Here is a 21,954-nt window from a genome sequence, read left to right as displayed (position 1 = left end):
TCGTAGTTTGGCGGCAGGCAGCAATGTTGTGTGTCCACATTTTTGCAACACTTGAAGTTGGGGCTTGGGGCCGGTTTAGATTTCAGCTTGTTGTCGTTTATTAGTTTTCTGTTTTTGTATGGTTCGACGCTTCTAGCAGTTTCGTTGTGCATACGTAAATATATATACATATGTAAATATGTATGTTCATACATACATATGGATGTAGGTTTATTTATTAGGCTTGTTTCGCCTACAATGTTTTCGGTTCCGCTTCGCACCTTTCTTTGGTTGCCGCGTGCAGTTACGTTTTTCTGGCTCTCTCTCTCTGTCTCATTTAGCTCTCCTCGCTAAACTCAATGGTTCGCTTTACGTCTCCTCATTTGTTCAATATGCCGCGTGCCTGTTAATGTGCGCGTGAGTAAGGATACGCAAGAGGATTAGTTTAAATAAACATTCATTGTTTGCAAAATTCAAAACATTTGTATTAATTATAGTTTACAAAAATACTTTAGTTTACTTGAATATACTTTTTTTAAATGATTCGCAATTAATTCGCAATTATTAATTCACAATTAATATTTTGAAAGTAACGATTTTTTTATAATAATACTTTTTATCTCGATATCACCGCACATATTTTATAATTGAACTTTTATATTTTTCTTCTACATGGGATGAGGGCAATTTTTTTTTAGAAACTCGACATTAGCTTATAATCTAAACAGGCGTAAGCGCCACAAATCTAACCAAATTACAATTAATATCTTTTAAACCCTTGGCTTGCTTTGGAAGACAATACGCTGATTCGCAACCAAATTTATAAATTTTAGTATAACTATAAATGAAAATTTCAAATATAAATTCGCTTATAAAAAAGGTACTAAACTTAATTAATTGTAATGAATGAGAATTTTCTTCTGGTGGGGAAAGATTTTTCCATCCATGAAAAAATGCTTTATAATTTAAGGATTAAACTATACATAACCAGTTGTTTATATATTTAGGAGTATGGAAAAGTAGTAATCGGCTAAGAATATTTTTCATCCGAAGCTTATCCGCTGGTTGTTAAACAATACAAACACCATTAGCTGTTGTTCTTTTGGCCGTATTGCCTTAACTGTGAACTACACATACTATATACACACGCATAGATACAACGACGATGTAAAAGTGTGCTGTTGAAACTATATACATTAAGCGTATAATCTAGATACGTGTCATATATTTATGTTTTATATTATTATATGTAATTTAAATTTAGAAATAACTAACAAAAAATGTTAGAATTGAGCCAACTCGCCTAGCATTCCATACTTATTTAATATTGGTGGTATTGGGATATTAAAATTCTTTGACCATATCCTAGCATGCCTCCTAAACTCCACAAATATTCACGGTCCCACCACTAGTCCATGCAATCTCTCGCACTACACTCACACCTGGTAGCGGGCACGTTTCCCATGCCAACCATGTGCCCAAGTTTTCATACGCTCAGCATGCCCCGCTGCCTGCTCACATACTCGTGTGTATATTATGGAGAGGGGTTCACGCTGTTGCTGCCGGCATCGGTCGATTTCTCGAGTCAGTCGCGCATTGTAACTCAAACGAAACGGGCGTGCTGTCGTCGTCTTCGCCTCCTTCGCCGTCGTCTTTTAGAGGAGCTGCTCACATAGAAGCAGCAGCTGGTGTGCTCAACAGTCAGCCGAATATTGTTCGCTGTTACGCTCAAAGTTGAAAGAAGTAATGCAAATATATAATACACATGTACATATTGACATATATGGCAGTAATTAAATCTAAATATGAACGACATGTGCGCGCCAAAAAAAAAAAAACAATTGAATAATTTCCATTTAGAAAATAATTGCTTTAAAGAAGTCATTTCTACATTATATGTAAAAAGTGTGTGATGCATTCAACGCTTATGTGTGTGGTTTTGATGTTTTTTCTTGGTGTACATATGCGATAAAAATACACAACGCCCTCAGTGTCTGTGTTTATTTTAATTTTGTTGAAAACTGCCGCACAATTTACAAAAAAAAAAAAAAAAAACTCATGACGCTCGCATTTGTTAGTCAAAATACTTAAACAACAAACAAAATGAAAATGCTCTTCAATTTTTGGCACAACAAGTCGGTACTGTTTCAAAGAGACAAAGAATAGAATAGTATATAGCCAAGAATCTGGCTATTACAGAAACTGTTATTGATATATTCTGTATCTATGCGTGCATGTATGTGTGTTTGTTTATTATTACTCTTCCATTGCCCACGCTTTCTTTGTGTCTTTGCCGGCCAGTTTATACCTTCTGCTTCTTGTTCAGCAACAACAATAAAATACCCATGTGCATGTGTATGTATGTATTTACCTTTTGTGCGTGTGTATGTGAGCTCATTTCAGCGCTCTGCTCATATGGAACAACAACAACCACGCATCACAGCTGCGGCGCACACTCCTTGAAAAAACAAAAAAAAAAAACATCGCTGACTGACCAAAGCCAATCGACTAACCATTTAATCAGCCATATTGTTTGTGCACTGTACGCGCTGTAATTAAATTTCTCTGGGCAAGATGTTAGTCCAAGTAAAAAAAAAATACTTTTCATTTGCTTACTTAAGCGTGTGTCACTAAACAACATTGTAGACTCCATCTCTAGACTGTGATTGAGCCTTAGATTGTTATACTCAGGTGCAAACATAGTAGATCCATACTATACATACGAATATATTAGTTCTTTCGAGATTTTTCTGTTATTGTTCTGCTACTATTCGAGACTCCTTTTCAAAATAGGTATAAAAACGAAGTTCAGAAGATTAGAAAATTGTTATGAATCAATTGTCATTTTCTACTTATTATATTTTTGTTGCTACCTTTTGGGTAATACAAATTTTAAAAACATAAAAATAAAAATTATTTTTTGTTATTTTTATGAATCAATTGTCATTTTCTACTTATTATATTTTTGTTGCTACCTTTTCGGTAATAACAATTTTAAATACAAATAAAAATATAAATTATAGATACATCAATGTAGTGGTTAATTCAAAAATACACTGTATTTATAAATATATATTTATATTTGTGTATAATTTTGATGCCATTACTAATATTTCATTCAACTATTATTCCAAAATTCAAAATTATGAGTATATTTCTTTATCATCTTTTATGAATGCACTTCCGAATTCTGATCTGCTTTATCAGCATAATGGCTTACTATTACAAGTCAATTGTCATTACATATTTTTGTATTTCCAACTATCGATCAAATGAGATCCTACGTGATCAGCACCTGCCTTTATTCCCCTGTACCGACAACCTAATCAATGCACCTGACCCCATAGGCCATGCGGCAAACAAATCATTAGAAGCTTCAGAACTATGCACGTTCGCGAGAAGTGAGCAAAGGTCTGTCAGAAAGACCGATTTTCTGTCGTTTGTGTCTGCTTCTCGAACGCACAACAACTTGAAGCCGATCAGGTGATTTGTCGATGCTTCGCATACAACATTCTTGGCTGTCTCCTCCATTACGAATGCATTTCTAAATAGAAAAAAACCAGAAAGATCTCCAAGCAGGCCTTCTTAAGAGTGTCATTGAACTTGGTTTGGAACGTGCACCTTTATAAGAAATTTCGAATTGAACTTGGCACCAGATTTCTTTAGTTTATGTAATCAAAACGCGCCTTGTTCGTTCGCGTTTAGTGTTATGCAATAAATAATCTGAAAACGGCCAAAAATGTGAATATTTGCTTTCATTGAATAGCAAATAGTAACGTAATACATAATATACAAGTATATACTATATATTGTTCGGTTCAGTTCAGTTAGTTGTCTTATCAATTTTAAAACTCTGGCTGTCAGCGTGCGTGCATGTGGGTCTTTGTCTAGGTTTGTATTTTCAAGGTTAGCCACCTGATAAGAACTGAGCACATTTCTCTAATTGCCGACAATTTGAATCGGAAGCTTTTTTCACTAATGGTTTAGTCTTTAGCTAATATAACAACATGCAATTGTAATCGATACCAAACAGTCTGTTAATCAACTGGTCATTATTTATTTAATTATCGTTCTGTCACGTCTGCGGTTTTTTCATGCTGTTCCATGCTCAGAACTAGTTTTGATTCACACTCCCCGACCAATATGTAGGCGCTTTTATAACACAGATGTTCAAACAATGGGGTGTGAGCAACAAAAACCGAAGAGTTCTAGAATTCAACTAAACAAGTAGTCTATATACATATGTACTTACTTATATATGTTTATGTATAGTATGTACATTCATGTGAGGCTAACAGCCTTCACAGCCACTGTATAATTAATTGAGCCACTAAGTTGCGAAAAATTTCCATTGCTTACAATTACCGGCCTACATTTAAATCTAATTTCTCTTTTGAGAAACATTGTGATCAATTGAAGTGCGGTATTTTTGCTAGTAATTAACACCTTTTTTGTGGCTGGCTATCTGGATAACGTGAGGTTTGATTTAATTCGCACCCATTGGCAACCAAATAATCAAAGCATTGCTCATCATTATCATCATCTCGTGAGAAATCATTGACTTAGAATGTGAGTGCGCAATTATTTTGTAAATTACTGGAGTGTCATTGATCGAAAAGGTTTAACGTGATATAGCATTTCTATAATGCCAATTTATTGACAAATATTTGATATATTCTGATTTGCCAGATAAGTTCGACTAGATACTTGAGGACTGTTCTGCTTATACTTCTTTCAGCTCAGCGGCCACCAAGAATCTTATACTATATGTCATAGAACACATCTACATCTACATAGCTACTTATATGCATGCCTACTTATATATATGCATATGTCTGTTTACATTCCTCGTCTGTATTCTAGCATTTGTTGCTTTCAGTGACGTAAGTGCAAAATTGTTTATGCTCATTTATATATGTAAATTTTTTAAAGGCATTTTTTTCTCAGTGACAAATGCCATATTGACAGTATATGTATGTCAATAGTTTATAATCGCTTGGATACTGTATATGAATTTTAATTAAAATAATAACAAAAGCTAATGTTCATACTCTCACCAAGAGCATTAAGCATTTTGTGCTTTACTTATAACGTAGGGCTCTACTAAAATAGTTAAAATTCCACATAGTAACGACTTAATATAATATATTTAATCTAGATTTTATGCAAACATAGTTATTATTAATTTCTTTAGATTTATTTTTAATTTAATGAACTACTTCATTTCCATTCAAATTTTTCCACAATTTAAATAAATTTATGAATCATATTTTTCTCTTTTTTTCATTATCATTATTTTTCTAATATTAATGATTTATGTTTCAAGGGTTCTAATGGAGTATACGTATGCATATAGTATTTATGTTTAGCTCATTGAGATCCTAAATCTTGTGTAATTTATATTATTTGTGCTGGACGATTGTAATTGCAAGTTCTTAAAGTTTTCTCAGTTAGATCGGAGATCTAAAATATATCCAATCACTTTAATATTGTATTAATAATATTGTATTAAGATTTTATTCTTTAACATTTCTTACTTATTTATAAAGCATTTGTCTATAATCACCAGTTGAGGCTACAAAATGATTCGTAGTGGGTGTAAAATATTAAAATAGTCCATTGCAAAAAAAGCTACTGGTAGTAGTATGGATGCCAACTGGTGGGTTTCAAGACTTCCCATTTAGTATGGAAGAGAGGGTGATAGGAAATGCAGAAACACCCAAAGCTAAGTACTTATACTATTATAAACCTTTCATAGGATTGTACAATCGTATATGTATGTAACGCTTCTGCTTCTTTATATAATCTCATTAATTTTTTTACTTCTGCCGAACTTGAACAACACTATATATTTTTATGAAATACAAGAGCATCTATAAGCTGAGTGTACCCCATTTGTCAATTTTGTTTATATTCGTTTAATTACCTCCATACAGTTATTTATGCAAATGTTTCCATAGTTTTATTTACAATGCCAATGTCAAGCTCCATCGCCTGTGGGACGCGGTAATTGTCATAATTGTTGATAAATTTGTATACAACTTTTCGGTTTTTGTTGCTTATGGGAGCTAAAAATGAGAGTTGAGGTCGTTTGTGATTTGTATGCCAAACACTTAACGAGGAAGTGTTCCGTCCACTGAAGGTAAAAGATATTTTTTAGTTCGGCCGATAACAGAAAACGCAACTAAAATCATAAGCAGTTGCGGTATTATTAGTATTAGTTTTGAAAATAACAAAAATCGTTTTGAGGGACACCCAAAATCTCTTAGAATGCTGAGAAATAATCTTCGCAAATATTTTTGATATTATTATTAAGTGGGTTATTCCAATTGGTAATAGGAGTGATAGTTCGATTACATAAATAATGTTGGCTAAAACTTTGCTGTTAAGCGATTTAGAAAAAGAAAGAGAATATATTTTTGCATTATTCCAAGGGGTAAGATTTGAATATGTATGTAATGGGCAGTAGGTAGCCTCACCGACCCCATGAAGTACTTATGTATGGTAAATATATTCTTAAGAATGTTTGACAAGATAAATCGATCTTGACATATTTATCCGTCCGTCTGGATGAACCTTTCGATTTGAAAAACCGCTTAGCCCAGATTGACCAAACCAGATGACCAAATACTCTCTCTTAAGCTTTAGACGAATCAAGCTTTTCGCTATGGTGGTCATAATTCCGAAATCTGTGAATCCTGAGAAAAGTAATTAACGAAGCAATTTCACGCCGCCAAGCTGCATATTCTGCTTCTATGTCAGGCTTGATCGACTGCTGCATTCTCTCTTGTTATTATTGTATTTATATATTAACTTGTTTGATTATATAAATTTGTATACAATTTAAAAACTTGTTCGATCTTGCTTGACTTTAAATGTTTTCTTGGCAAATGCAAAGCCTGAATTTAGCTGAAAACACTTTTTACTGAAGTTTCAAATGGCTCTTAAAGTTTAGCTTATCTAAAAGTATTTATTTGTGGCAATGTTTTGCTCGTTAAGTGACTCATAATGTCCGCATTTGATAAATATATAAGTCAAAGCTTAAGTCATAAGCTGTTCTGAAATTAGAAGAAAATTTTTCAAAATGTAAGCGCATATATGTACTTGTTTTAATCTGCTCTTCAATGAGCACGTTGAAAAAGGAGTGGACTTTACAAAGCCTGATTATCAACTTGTCTGCTTATTCGGCCAACAAACGCCATTAGCTCTACCCTCCTCTACCGACCGACCAGTTCAATTTTCATGACCATAAGTTGCTCAGAAAGATATGCAGCCTGTACTGGACTACGAGTCCCCTGCCTTCCTCGCCTGCCCTGCCATCTGTCGACTTGTTAAACGTCTTGTTGTTAGGTGGCGATCGATGTGAATGACCAACTGTAATTTCCATATCAAATTTATGCGATTCGTTTTCCCAGTGTTCAGTAGACGGCTCGTCTATATAGCGACGTCGATGCCGATGTCGATGTCGTAAGGTTACTTCGATGTTTTCGATGTGCGCCTTTGTTCTCTACATTTCTCGGGTACAGTTGTCTGCTAAAATTGCACTTGGCGGCCTGTCAGATAACCCGTTCGAACACCATTGGCTCAACTGGTTTCCAATTAGCCCCACAACACAGCTCTTAATGATAACTGAACAACTTTTTGGCAATAAATATTGTTATTATTATTTTGCAAGTACAATATATCGTAGTATTTTATAATGCAGCTAATCGTACGGCTCGGCCTAAAGTTTAAAGTACGTTGTTGCTTAACGTACTTATGTGCATATACTTATGTATGTACTATATATGTATAATTGTGTATGTATTTTTGTACGATCTAAAGTGTGTATACATATAGTATGTATATATATAAGTTGTGTCGCCAAGCTAACTAAAAATCGCTTATCAATTAAACTCAAAAGCTTTTAACGAGCGACAGCCACTGAACTTGTGCCACTTTTTGTAGCTTTAAGAAAATTTATAAAATACATACATATTAAATATATATACATATATATATATATATATACTCGCATGCATGTTTGTATGGCGTTGTTCGTGACTAAACTGTTGGTGAATGTAATAAAAGATATTTATTAAATCAAAGTCATTTAATTGCCTCATAAATGGGTTTTCTTTCTTTGTACAAATTACATTTACTCCACTGTATTTTTTTCGTCTGCTTTTTTTTGTACAGCTCTATGGCTGAACATTTCATGATATTGTTCGTTCATTAACCTGTCAAATTTCTTGCAACTGGTATTGGCAAATTAATTATGCATTAATGGAATTGCTTTTTATCTCAAAATTTGCGCTGTAATTCCAAATGCCATGATTCGTTTTCATAGTCGTTTGTATACTTAGTACTCGAATGCCTAAAAACAAAACTGGAACGTTTAGATTTGTTGTTTAGCAAGTTACTGTTTATCTTTGCTTCGGCAGGCTTAGAAATAAATAATAAAATATTTGGGATAAAACAAAAATCGTATAATCATATAATTCTGCAGTCTTGAGAATATATATTATTGTATATAATTGTAGGGATACAAATTTATCGTTTAGGAGTACCTTATATTACAGAAAATATTGCTAGAAGATATTCTCTTAAGCCTACCAACCAGAAGTTGTGAAAGCTTTAATGTTAAGTAAGAATTCGGACCACAACTTTTTTAACCTCATTTATATTTCAAAGTTAACAATTAAGTATATATTCAGCAAGAAAAGGAGTTACCGAAGTAAAATTAAAATGGTACTTTTCAGTGTCCTCTTATATCCATCCATAGTATAGCGATATCATATTTATACCCTGGGCTTAAAAGATATAAGTGTTTATAGGGTTGGTGCAAAATGCAGATGCAATAGGCAGAAGAAAGCAAAAGGTATATACTATATACTATTAGTCCATCTGCCCGTCCGTCCGTGTTAACACCTAGATCTCAGACACTATAAGATCTAAAGACACCAAATTTTGCACAGAATTACATTATATGTGTACACAATTTTCCCCATTCCCCAGCTATTACTGATTTTCCAAAACTCGCAATTACGCCTGGAGTTGTTATGTGTCTACATTGTAAGTTTCGTCGTCATAGATTAATTTTAACGGAAGTATGATTTTAAAATTGTTTATAAAGATAAGATATATCTCTATGTATTAAATATTTCCTATTTTATTTATTTAATTAATTTTTTTTTTTAAGTTATTAAATTTAAACTTTTTTTCTTTTGTGGGTATATAAGAGTTATGTTTCCTTTCTTGGACAATACACTATTATTGGATGTCTACAATAAACACCCTATCTACAGGCAGTTTTCAAGAGCCGAGAAAAACGTTCTCATGCATAAAAATTAATAAAGCTTAAAATGATTTCCATAAAGTAAACTATATAACCAACTATATAACAACTATTGGTGTATACACGTATAAACCTTTACTAAGTCTTTAACATTGTGATGCGTCAGAACGCCCCAAGAGTCGAGCACGTGCCCTCTACTGCTCATTACTCGAAATTGAGCAAAAATTAAGAAATAAAATGCATATTTACAAAAGCCCCATTTACCACCTCGCCAGCTACCAGTTTACACCTGTTAACTCGGGTTTCTCGACACAGATCCATATCTAACTATGTGTACGAGTATATGTAGTATTTATATATAGACTTATGTGCTTGTACTCGTATACACACATATGTACAACTATGTATGTATTTGAGGTATGAACAATGCGTCAGGTGTGCATTATACAGAATAATCTTTTTGAAGTTGACGTTTATGGTTGTTGTTATTAATTTGTTAATCAGCAGCATGCGAGACAGCACAAGTACTGTCTTGCAAGCAGGATTATCTTGTGAAAATACATTGTAATGGGCGATGCTGGTGGATATCGCATTTGGGATAACATTGGCTCCCCGGGCGCTCGTCGTCAGGACACTTTGGAAACCACGGGTTGCCCTTTGCGTGTACGTTTAAATGCTTCGTTTTAAATTCGAAACAACACAAGAACAACAAGAAAGGAATGCTAAAGTCAAGCAGGCTTAACTTTTAAATACCCTGTACCACCCCACACAAAAAAAAATTTATTAATTATTATTTATTATTATTATTTATTAATTAATTTGGTTAGATGGCTATAACTTTCTTTCTAATCAACCTATCATAATAAAACTTGGGGTACGGATATATAATCACTAACAGGTTGTGACTACCAAATTCCAAGAATAACGGGAGTTATAGTAAATCGCGAATAGCGGGAAAGTGGGGGGTGCATCGGGAAAAATGAACAAACTTGCCCTTTCTCGGGCATTGGTTATTCTAGCTCTTATACCTCCTGAGATCCTTGCGTTCATACAGACAGACGACTCGGCTTGTCATCCTGATCAAGAATATATATACTTTATGGGGTCTGCCACACCTCCTTCTGGGTGTTACATGTACACTCGCACAAAACTAATATACCCTTTTTCCCTTTGGGTACAGGGTATAAAAATCAAAGTGCGGATTTCTATTCCAACTGCCGCCCATTCCCGCCCCAAGCATTATAGTGTGTGCAAAAGTCGCGTGTGAATCCGAATACACGTACATACAAAATGTGTTGCTATTGCCCCCTTGGGAGGCGTGACCGAAAACTTCTACAACAACATTAATTAGAGGGAGATCGATTGTATGAAAGCGAGAAAGGGCATTAACAATATTTCACCTAAACATGTACTTGTAAATATTTCGAAGCGTAAAAAATGCACTCCGATATGATAATATAAACAGGTCTTTGCTCCACACCTCCCCTATAATAGAATCATTCGTTTTCGATACGTCATCTACTCTTAGTTTATAAAAATGCAATGTCATTTGCTGGCATTAGAAATCACTCTGGGATGCAGTTTTTTTTATATGTAGCTCCAAAGTGGCTGCGTGTGTCTCATGACCCATTATTTTAATTAATTTGTAAACACCTCCCTTATCGGAAAACAATACAAATAATAGCAGCAAGTGTATAATTCTAGATATATTGTTACAGTATTTTTTTTTCTCTCACCCTCTCTTTCTCGCAATCTTTGGCAAACAATAGCAAAGCATTTGAAAATATAAAAAAAAAAATTGCTTTTAACGAGCAATTAATTTATTTAGAAAAGAGTACGTACGAGTACCAACCACATTCCTATGCCACAAAAATAATAGCCCATGAGACCGGCTACTACAACATTGGATGGAGCGAGACGACATGCTGAGAACTGCAATCATGCACTCATTCATTCAGTTAGTCATGCAGTCTCCCTTCCCCGAGACACTCAACACTCGATTGTTGTGCTCGGCGCAGTTCAATTAGCGTCAAGTACGCCTAGATCATAAGCCTCAGTGGGTGGCTTCTCTAATACTATATAACGTCTCTATGATTACAAACAAAGCAAGTTGGTGACAAGTTTTGGTGTGCACGAAGCCAAGAAGCATATTGTTATTTATTTTACAATTAGAAATTGATTCTTATAGTAGTATCAGTATATATGGTATATAAAATATAGTGGTTTTTATCAGGGCAGTAACAAACATTATCAAAAAGTTCCAAAACTCTTCATAGTGTATAACGCTAGCAAATATTTTAGGCTGTATTTATATGTTTGTAGGTAATAATATTTATATGTATTTAAAAGGGTTAATGCAAATCAAAAGAACCTGTTTATATTATCTTAATTATCTTACCAGATTGATTCTACCATTACTTCTCTAAAGCCTACAGATTATTGAAATAATTCCACTGTCTCTACTCTTATATGATGTCCATTTAATGTAGTGTTAGGTAATACGTTTTTCGTCTTGAATGGTTTAAATCATCACATTATAGTTAAGCTAGAGATACTATACTTGTATAAAAGTGATCTACAAAGCCTTCTAACGAGCGTTACAGATATCAGGTCAAACACTAGTGTTATAGTGTGAAAAACAAACAAAAAATAGGTTAAGCTGTAAAGCATGTAAAGCAAACACATATCTGACGCTTTTAGGAGAGTGAATTTTTCATAATACTTGTAGTTCCTGACAACTTTTGAAAATTGTACCGTCTTTCTATTTATGAAAGGGCTTTCAACAAATTACTCGTATGTGACAGTTTGGGTATGCAAGTTCTATAATAATTGTTCATTTATGCTTAGTCTGACGCATTATTATCTGACGCTTTTGGGAGAGGAAATTTTTCAACACAAGGCGCTAATATTCAAATATTATTAGTTTATTCATATAGTATGATTGCAGCATAGTGTATAGAAAAGTTGTACAGTAATTGTTAATTTACATTTCTGAGGCTTTTAAGAAAATAAATTAAATATAACACGCATCTATAAACTTTCGCATATTATACTTAGTTTAATTTACTCTATATATGTTTTATAAGAGAAAGTATATTTATGAAAGTTTTATAATATTGCTTTATTGATTTTAACAACAATCTACAATCGGAGACTAGAAAACTGGTTTCATCAGCAAATTTTAACAAATGGCTTTTATTTTAAAGAAGCAACTTTAAATGGAAATCGAATTTGCAAGCATTTGCAAAACAATTCGAACTATTTATAAACCGCCTTTGGGCCATTAAGACTATATGGCTCTGGCTATCAAAATGATACATAATATGTTTTCTTTGTCGCTCAGCACGTAGCGCCCATATTTGCGAATTAATGATTTGTTTGCTCAACTCAGCTCCTCCCTGCATACAAGTATGTGAACTTTGAAAAGGCCCATCTACTGGCTGACATCACTCTCTATTATCAATATATTTTGTGGTATTACACGAGCTAATGCGCCTACGATTTACATATGGACTGTGTGTGTACTCTATAAATAAATATAAAACACTGTGCATATACATACGAGTACACCTACTTGTATATATAGGATGCCTGATATTTTGATTGATTTTGAGGGCACATTTTGACGTAGGCATCGTCAATTGATAGCCCGTTCGCTCTGTTTACGACCATCTACATATGTACCAGTAATCTATATAGATGCGTATACATACATATATATGTACATACGCGTATGTTTGTGTATTTGTATGTCTGTGCCACTTTATGGAATATTTGCGGTTGTTGCTATCAACAACATGGTACGCTTGTAATCAATCAAGCAGCAACAGGAACGCAAATGTTGGAGCTACATACATACATATGTAAATTCATATGTATATTCATGTTTTTTACATCCGTCCACTGCATTAATAAATGGGCGTGGCTCCTTTTTAGTGAGTGTTAAGTTTAGTTTTGTAATGCAAGTAGCGCTATGTCATAGAAATAATCTTCCATGTCCGGTGTAGTCATAATTTTTCGAAACGCGTGTCGGAAACTTTGATATACAAACAAACATATACATATATGCATATGAATGTATATAACATTTGCATGAAAGTATTTTACAAATACAACGAGATGACGTTTGTTGTGCAGTCATAGAAATTGCCCAGTATCAATAAATTTATAGGAGAATATCAGACTAATTTCGATTGTTTCTTTGCGAAACATTGTACAAAGGTTTTAGATACCGAGTTATTACAACAACAAATATATACATACATATATAAAGTCTTTGGAAGAGGCTGTATACCAAATCTGGTAACCATAGCTCTTATCCTTTCGAAGAACTTTAGGTTCATACAGACAGATGGAAAGACCGAGGAACAGGCGAACGAATGGGCTGTTCAACACTCATCCAATGGCTAAAAACAAAATATACACCTTGTAGTGTATAGAAATAGTCACTTCCCCTTCATTTTCAAATTCCTTGTAATTCATAACGAATTACGGATTTCATATTGGAAGCCCTAGTAGCGAAGTACAGTGAAATCTGGCTTGGGCTAATACCAGCGGTTCTGGTGAAATTGTGGGATCATGGCAGAGGTCCGCCTGGAGAAGATGATGCAGAATTAAATTTTTTGGTTCTTTTTTAATTGTCCCTCGGCTTTTAGTCACGAATCATAGAAGGAAGCTTTTCCTTGAATTGGTTTAGGTCGACAATAGACAATTTTTCTCTCCATAAACAGAAATTCGAGAATAATTTTTTAACGTACATATATATTAATGGAAATTCCCTGGCTTAATGCTCTCAGCACTTTTAACAAAAGAAAATTTGGAAATTCTTTTTCGCGAAATAAAATAACAAAGTCCTCCCCAAAAAGATTCCACAAAAATTGGGGACTATGATATTTATCCAGCCACGAGAGATTTTCGCGGCGAGAGATTTCACTGTACATAAGAGTATACTATAAATATGTATCAACAATAAGCCCCAGACTAAACACGTTCTAGCTAAGCTGCTCTCTGAGCTGTGAAATCGCAATGCTAATGTCAGTCCATAAACAAAATATCAGATAACGCTTCAAACACAAGCCACAAAAACAAATAATGTAAAAAATAATGAAAAACTAAGTTCATAGTATAAACAACAAAATCTAAGATAAACAAAATCATAATACAAACAAGTTATAAACAACCGGACAATGACATTTTTGTCTGGGAATTTTAAAAAAGATCCCACAACAATTGCTTATTAGTTGCGATAGAAAAACACAATTTTTTAACACTATTAGCAGTTGGTTTTGATAGGTTTCTGATATCATCAAAGTTTAATTAAGATGCATTTATCCAGCAAATTAAAAGCTGATTTAAACTTAACTTAGATCGTATTAAGCCACAGGTTTTTCATTCTAAAATATACAAGGAGGGCTTTTGGCTCTTTATAACCCAAAAAGGGTATATAACGTCTCAGAAATGTTTTTTTAACATTAATTTAAAACTTTACGTATTCATTTTTGATGCATATATAAATGATATTATTTGATATTGTTTTGAACTAAAACTTGTGAACTAATGGGCTGAATATGAGTTTAATAGAATAATAGATAAATTTAAACCTAAATTATCGAAACCTTGATTAGCCGGGAACATTTCTTAATCATGATGCAAACAGGTTGATTTTAAAACTCTATAACCGTGATAATCGTATAATCGAATCCAAGTTTGTGAAGTATGGAGGAAGGTCCCAGTTTTTTAGAGTGAGACAAACAATAGATTTAATTAAACTATTTTTATAAACAAGAAAGATATGAAAAAGATGAGGATGATATAAGTATGTTTGTTTAAAGGTGCAGATTCTTAGTACAATTGTCCATTTTTTTGATGCAACTTCTTTTTAAGCGGGATTTTTGATTTTCTATAATACTCGTAAGCTCGATCTCGAGGTTCAACTGTGTTCTACCTTTTAATGACAATTGGTCAACTATTTTCAATTGCTATCCCAGAAATAAACATTAATTTATTTGGTCAACCCCCAAGAAAAGAGAATGCTGGTTAAGGCAAGAAGCATTTCTTTCAAAGTCTCTGTAATGGCAAATACACTTTGTCGCCCTTCGTCTCTCGCGCCCGAAAATTAACATCATCTTTAAACTCTGCTTCTACTTAACCTAAGCTTATATGCTAAGCCTTTAAACTATGCTTACAATATTTTGCTATTTGGTCACCCCCAAGAAGAGAGAATGCTGGATTTTTCCAACCGATGGTTAAGGCAAGAAGCATTTCTTTCAAAGTCTCTGTAATGGCAAATACACTTTGTCGCCCTTCGTCTCTCACGCCCGAAAATTAACATCATCTTTAAACTCTGCTTCTACTTAACCTAAGCTTATATGCTAAGCCTTTAAACTACACTTAGAACATTTTGCTCAAATATAAGTGATATATATAGGTGCTAATTGACTAAGTTTTGATAAAATGAAACACAAATATTAATGCTTCGCTGCCAGAACTATTCACATTTACTTGTATATCACAAATATAATTATTTGTGCGCAAAAATTCACTTATTGGTCATGCAAACACAATAATAGATTTGTTTATTAATCACTTACATGCACATGTTACTACAAACAAATATATACTCGCATATAGTATAGATATGTACATTACAGTATTGACATTGACATTGGCGCCCACCGCTTGGTTCGCTTGGGCGTCCGTTGGCCCGTCTGCCCATGGGCTATAATTAGTGGTCGGCCAAGCTTTTTGTTATACACAAAAGTTAAATATATCTTACATGTATGTGTGTGTGTGTGTGTTAAGTTTTGGCCAAAAGCACGTGTGTCTTTGTGGCAACAACTAATGCGTCTGTTTTGATAAAAACAATATTGGGAATTGGGAGTGATTGATATATGGCTGCGATATCTGATATTCTAACAAAACCAGAACATGGGTCATGGGTCATGCCCCCTTTCACCCTCATTCTTATACACATACGACTATACTTAGTAAGTTCTGTATATGTTTCTGGGAAATTGAACGAAGCGATTACCTAATCGCATCGGCGATGACGTCCATAGAATCGGGGCCAGAGACGGCGTCGTCAGCACAATCGCCACTTGCCATGAATATTCGCTTATGAAATATTTATATACAAACCACCAGCAGTTCGCAGTTTTCTGGCACACATTTCCATTCCAACACAAATTATATCACGCGCTTCATTTCCACAGCGCCCCCCATAAACCATAAACAACAATGTGACTTGTTCCAACAATTAGGCGCTTGCGTCCACCACTCTGCTCGCACGAGTACTAAATTGATTTCCAATTGAGCCCGAGGCGTTTGTCAAAACATTTAGATTTATGCATGGCTACGACATGTTAATGAACCGACCACTATGACCATAGACAGCAAAAATGGGGCATGACAACAGATGGTCGTTGCCCGTTTTGGGGGCTCGTTCGCCACACTACTATATAGTATATAAGTAGTGTATCTAAGACTTTCTTTGCAACTGAATCTTGATTGTTATTAATTGATGTTTCCTTTATTGTTTGCTTACAGATTTTTCAAAAAGATACCAAAATGGAAGTGTAAGTATTAAAAATAATTTACTTTTATCATATCTTAATTGGCAACACAATAATTGAAGGCTTCAAAGCTGTATATTTTCAATTTTTATGTGACTGCATTTGCTTCAAATATTTTCAGTATATTTATTTTTTTTGTGAATTATGAAACAGTTTTTAAAACTATAATATTAGAAGAGCAAGTAAATGTAATTTGCTGTTTCATCTTTAAAGCAAATATTTGACGACAAAATTAGCTTCAGGGACAATTGAAACATCATTTAACATAGCATAAGTATTATATTTTATAGGATTCAGATCTTGGCTGAAACTTAAACATAAAACTTATTTCATCTCTATCTATATATCTAAATCTTTATTAACTTAATATAAAGATTCGTTGCGTTTCTGAACTCGATCACATGTAGCGGGATCGAGTTCTATTCTATGCTCTGAATGCCGACTAATGTTCACTTTTTAGCTTCATTAAAATTTAGATTTAAAAACATCTAACAATTTTGATTCAGCAGTATTTGCTTGAATTAGTAAGCGGAAACAGTCCTGACCAGATTCGTGTAGATTCATCCATAATTTTATAACTGGCGATGCAATTTTATTTTAGCAAACCAAACTATTACTTGGACGATTGCATTACACTATCTTCCTTAAAAATCGTCCAAGGTTAAGCTAAAAGATTCATGAAGCAAATCGTTCATTTAAAAGAGTTCCCGTAAACCATTCTATTAAATTAATTTGATATTATTAAATGAATTTCTGATAATAATGCTAGTACTAACATACTTGTATTATTAGTGTGTTAAACAAAACTGTTTAAATTATTAATTTTTGTAATCCCATACTTGTAAATAGCAACAATTTAATGAATAATATCAGTTTTATTTCTAATAACGCCTTCTCTATAAAAAATTGTTGTGTGTGTAAGTTTCCACAAATCAAAACAATTTCAAAATATAATTAAAAATCAGTAAGATTAATATCTATATATTGCAATCTTTTTATAATTAAAGTAATTGCTTTGACACGAGATCTGTTGTTCAAAAAGATATATAGCTGTAGAATTGATGTTGATAAGTATAATTTTGTTTGTTTATTTTTTACACTTAGGCTACTAAGACCCACCTAGTATCTCCTCAAATCGAATAAGCCTTACCTTTATTATATGTTACTCTTCTTTAATCCACAGCGAAATCGGCGAACCTATACAACCGCGCAACAGTTGGAAGCACTTCTTTGGCAACCATTGGAAGGGCCTGGTAGTCTTTCTTGTTCCACTACTATGTCTACCCGTCATACTTTTGCACGATACTCCCGTAAGTTAATAGGATTTTTCTGGGATATGAGTATATCAATATATTAATTGCAAATTGAAAATTTGAATCTTTCAGGCATACCGTTGCATGTACTTGCTCATGATAATGGCCTCCTTTTGGGTCACCGAAGCCTTGCCGCTATATGTCACCTCCATGATACCCATTGTGGCTTTTCCAGTTATGGGGATAATGGTAGGCCTGCATTATAATTCCTATATTCGTAGAGCATCCATTTCTTACCAACAACTTTTTTTATTCCCCCCATACAGAGCTCTGATGTGACATGCCGCTTGTATTTTAAAGATACTCTGGTTATGTTTATGGGCGGCATTATGGTGGCCCTGGCCGTGGAATACTGCAATCTGCATAAGCGATTGGCCTTGCGAGTTATACAAATTGTGGGCTGCAGTCCCAGAAGGTGAATTGAAGCTATAAACAAATATTGAATCGTTGTAAAACACATGCTTTTTGCATTTCACAGATTACACTTTGGTCTGATTTTCGTTACCATGTTTTTGTCCATGTGGATCTCAAATGCTGCCTGTACGGCTATGATGTGTCCCATTATTCAGGCCGTGCTCGAGGAACTCCAAGCGGTAAGTTTAAGGAACAGCTCTTCTATCATAAAATGCGTAATTACTTAATCTGCTTGAGAATTGCCGAGGAAGGATTAGAAATTGTCCGCTAAAGAATGTAAAATCTTTAATTACGCATTTCCGCTCAGGTTTGAAAATCATGAATTGGTTATAAAAGGATTATTCATGTATTCATATAAAAGAATATTTAATATATGTATATTTGCAAGAAAGTCTAAATGACAAAGTTATATGATCAGCGATTTAGAGATCTTCCTCCGTCCAATTTTATAAAAAATCAGATATACATAGCTCCATTCTCAAAATCATTCATAATAGGATTAACATGTTGGCTTATAAAGATATGTATTTATAGAAAATTTTGTATTTACGTTTTTTTTAGAGTGCTTTAAGATAGTCTGAAGTTTCAGAATTAAATAGCTGCCATAGAAACGATCGGTGCAGAAAGCAATCTTGATACGAAATACTTTTTTGTTCATTACAAAATGGTAGCAAAAATTCGAAGTTATGCAACGCTTGTGCTTAAATATTTATTTATATTTCGCTTTCAGTTGACTATAGTTTAAAGAAAACTACGGTATGTTATCGGACTTAGGAGATTTTAGACAAACGGACAGACGAGCATATCTAAAAATGTCAATAATATGTATACCTTGTAAGGCCTCCTTCGCCTCCTTTTGGTTGTTGCGAAAACTCAATCAATTCAATTCATCAACCCTTCATATCCATAATCTTTCATTTAGCCTTGGAGACCAGGACATAGAAATGGCAAACTAATTACTTCTTAGGCAAACAGCATTATAAACACGATTCTCTTCTTCTTCTTGTTTGTTAACAGCAAGGTCTGTGCAAAATCTATCACGAGCCCCAGTATCAAATCGTCGGAAGCAATAAGAACAAGAGCACTGAGGATGAGTAAGTATTAGAGAAATCTGGCTATGCATTGATAGTTTTTATTTAAGAAACCCATCTATCTGTTTCACAGACCTCCTTATCCCACGAAGATCACTCTGTGCTACTATCTGGGTATCGCTTATGCATCATCCCTCGGCGGCTGCGGCACAATTATCGGCACCGCGACCAATTTGACCTTCAAGGGTCTGTACGACACTCGTTTCCCCACATCTACGGAACATTTGGATTTCCCAACCTTCATGTTCTACGCTGTGCCCTCCATGCTGGTCTACACATTCCTCACATACATATTCCTGCAATGGCACTTCATGGGTCTGTTCCGTCCAAAGAGCAAGGAGGCACAGGAGGTGCAGTTGGGAAAGGATGGCGCCGATGTTGCTAAGAAGGTCATCGATCAGCGTTACAAGGAGTTGGGTCCCATGAGCATACACGAAATTCAAGTTATGATTCTCTTCATAATCATGGTGGTCATGTACTTCACCCGCAAGCCGGGCATCTTTCCTGGCTGGGCCGATTGGTTGAACACCAAGTGAGTATCATATTGTCGCAAATTCTGCTACACCATCGCTATAATTGCTCTCTAAATTTTCGACAGGGACATTCGTAACTCTATGCCGACCATTTTCGTTGTGATCATGTGCTTTATGCTGCCCGCCAACTATGCCTTCCTGCGCTACTGCACCCGCAAGGGACCGGTGCCTAATGCACCCACACCCTCGCTGATTACCTGGAAGTTCATTCAGACCAAGGTGCCATGGGGACTGGTCTTTCTGCTGGGAGGTGGCTTTGCACTCGCCGAGGGCAGCAAACAAAGTGGCATGGCCGAACTAATTGGCGAGGCATTGGAAGGCCTGAAGTCCTTGCCCCACGTTGTCCTTCTGCTGATTGTCATTCTGGTGGCCGTTTTCCTCACAGCCTTCAGTTCGAACGTGGCCATTGCGAACATTATTGTGCCCGTGCTAGCGGAAATGGTGCGAACATATAGTTTTGTGATTGGAAAATGGAGTGTTTGCTAAATTGACATTTTTTGCAGGCGCTGAAAATAAAGGTACATCCGCTCTATTTGATTTTCCCTGCTGGCCTGGCCTGCAGTATGGCCTTCCACTTGCCCGTGAGCACACCTCCAAATGCCTTGGTCGCAGGCTATGCCCACATTAGAACCAAGGATATGGTAAGTTGTGCCTTCTTATTCTAATTCAAAGTCGGTCCGTTAACTGTTTGTTGATTTATTTCGAATTAGGCCATTGCCGGAATCGGTCCCACCATTATCACGATCGTTGTACTGTTTGTGTTCTGTCAAACCTGGGCCTTTATCGTCTATCCCAACCTCGACACGTTCCCCCAGTGGGCAATCGACGAGGCCAACAGATCAACACACCACGGTTAATTTACGCATAAGATTTAACAGAGACAGACAAAAAAAAAATAGAAAAATCAAACGGCAAGGGCATGTTAGTGTGTATTAAGTGCCTTTCTCTAATGTTTACTCTCACTTGCCGGGGCGCTAGTTGTTAAATGTTTAATTAATGTTGACACGAATTTAGCGACAAATGCAAAACAAAAAAAGAAGAAGAATAACTCGGTTTCCACTAACGACGACTGCATTTCTGTAAACTACATATATTTTTGTATTGTGTGTGTAAATGATGACAATGAGGTGGATTTTATTTGAGATATCAACATATTTTAAATTTATGCATTTATCAAAATAAAAAAGCGTCGTTTACAAATTTTGAATTCTACACAAGAGTGTTTCGTGAAAAATTCGAAGATACGCGCCGAACTCTGTTAAAAAGTAATTTCAAAATGTTACTTAATGGTTGCATTTAACTAATAACAATAACTGTTAAATCATATATAAAAAAAAAGGCAACACAAACGTATTTTTCTACAAAACATACTATACATCTAAAGAAACGGATAGACATACACATATTTAGCGCCTAGACTGAGAACGTACAGAAACAAAGTGTTAGAATTACTCAATATATTGAAGGCAGACAAAAACAAAAAAGCACACAATTAGCGTTAACATAAGTTTAAATACTAGCGTGTAATTTGCAGCAAATTTATGTTTTATCTAGTTGTTAAATCCAAATAAAAAGCTCAAATTGTACAAGCGGATTAGTCATTTATTCCATCTTCAGAAATGTTGTAAATAATAACAATAGTTTCTTTTTAAATTGATCAAGAAACAAGAGTTTATGCCGGCAAATTAATTCTCAGTTTCAGTGAGCGGGCATTTTTGAAACTATATGCGCAATGGCAACTTTGAGCTGAGCTGCCGGATCGGTCATAAACGTTAC

General features: G+C 34.7%; 1 protein-coding gene across 1 annotated transcript; it reads left to right on the top strand.

The window, feature by feature from the left end:
• The first annotated feature begins 1,593 nt into the window (after positions 1-1,593).
• LOC115634679 (protein I'm not dead yet) lies at positions 1,594-21,764 on the top strand. Its single transcript, XM_030532538.1, has 11 exons — positions 1,594-1,722; positions 16,802-16,830; positions 18,011-18,137; positions 18,213-18,329; positions 18,407-18,555; positions 18,619-18,733; positions 19,572-19,648; positions 19,719-20,177; positions 20,244-20,619; positions 20,682-20,819; positions 20,889-21,764. The coding sequence occupies exons 2-11, from the start codon at positions 16,823-16,825 to the stop codon at positions 21,033-21,035; spliced, it is 1,713 nt and encodes a 570-aa protein (XP_030388398.1). The 5' UTR covers positions 1,594-1,722; positions 16,802-16,822; the 3' UTR covers positions 21,036-21,764.
• The last annotated feature ends 190 nt before the right edge of the window (positions 21,765-21,954 follow it).

This window comes from Scaptodrosophila lebanonensis, unplaced genomic scaffold (genome assembly GCF_003285725.1).
Source record: "Scaptodrosophila lebanonensis strain 11010-0011.00,11010-0021.00 unplaced genomic scaffold, SlebRS2 tig00000001-arrow-pilon, whole genome shotgun sequence".
NCBI classification, from domain to species: Eukaryota; Metazoa; Arthropoda; class Insecta; order Diptera; family Drosophilidae; genus Scaptodrosophila; species Scaptodrosophila lebanonensis.
Note: the sequence above shows the minus strand (reverse complement) of the source record. Positions and strands in the feature narration are given on the sequence as shown.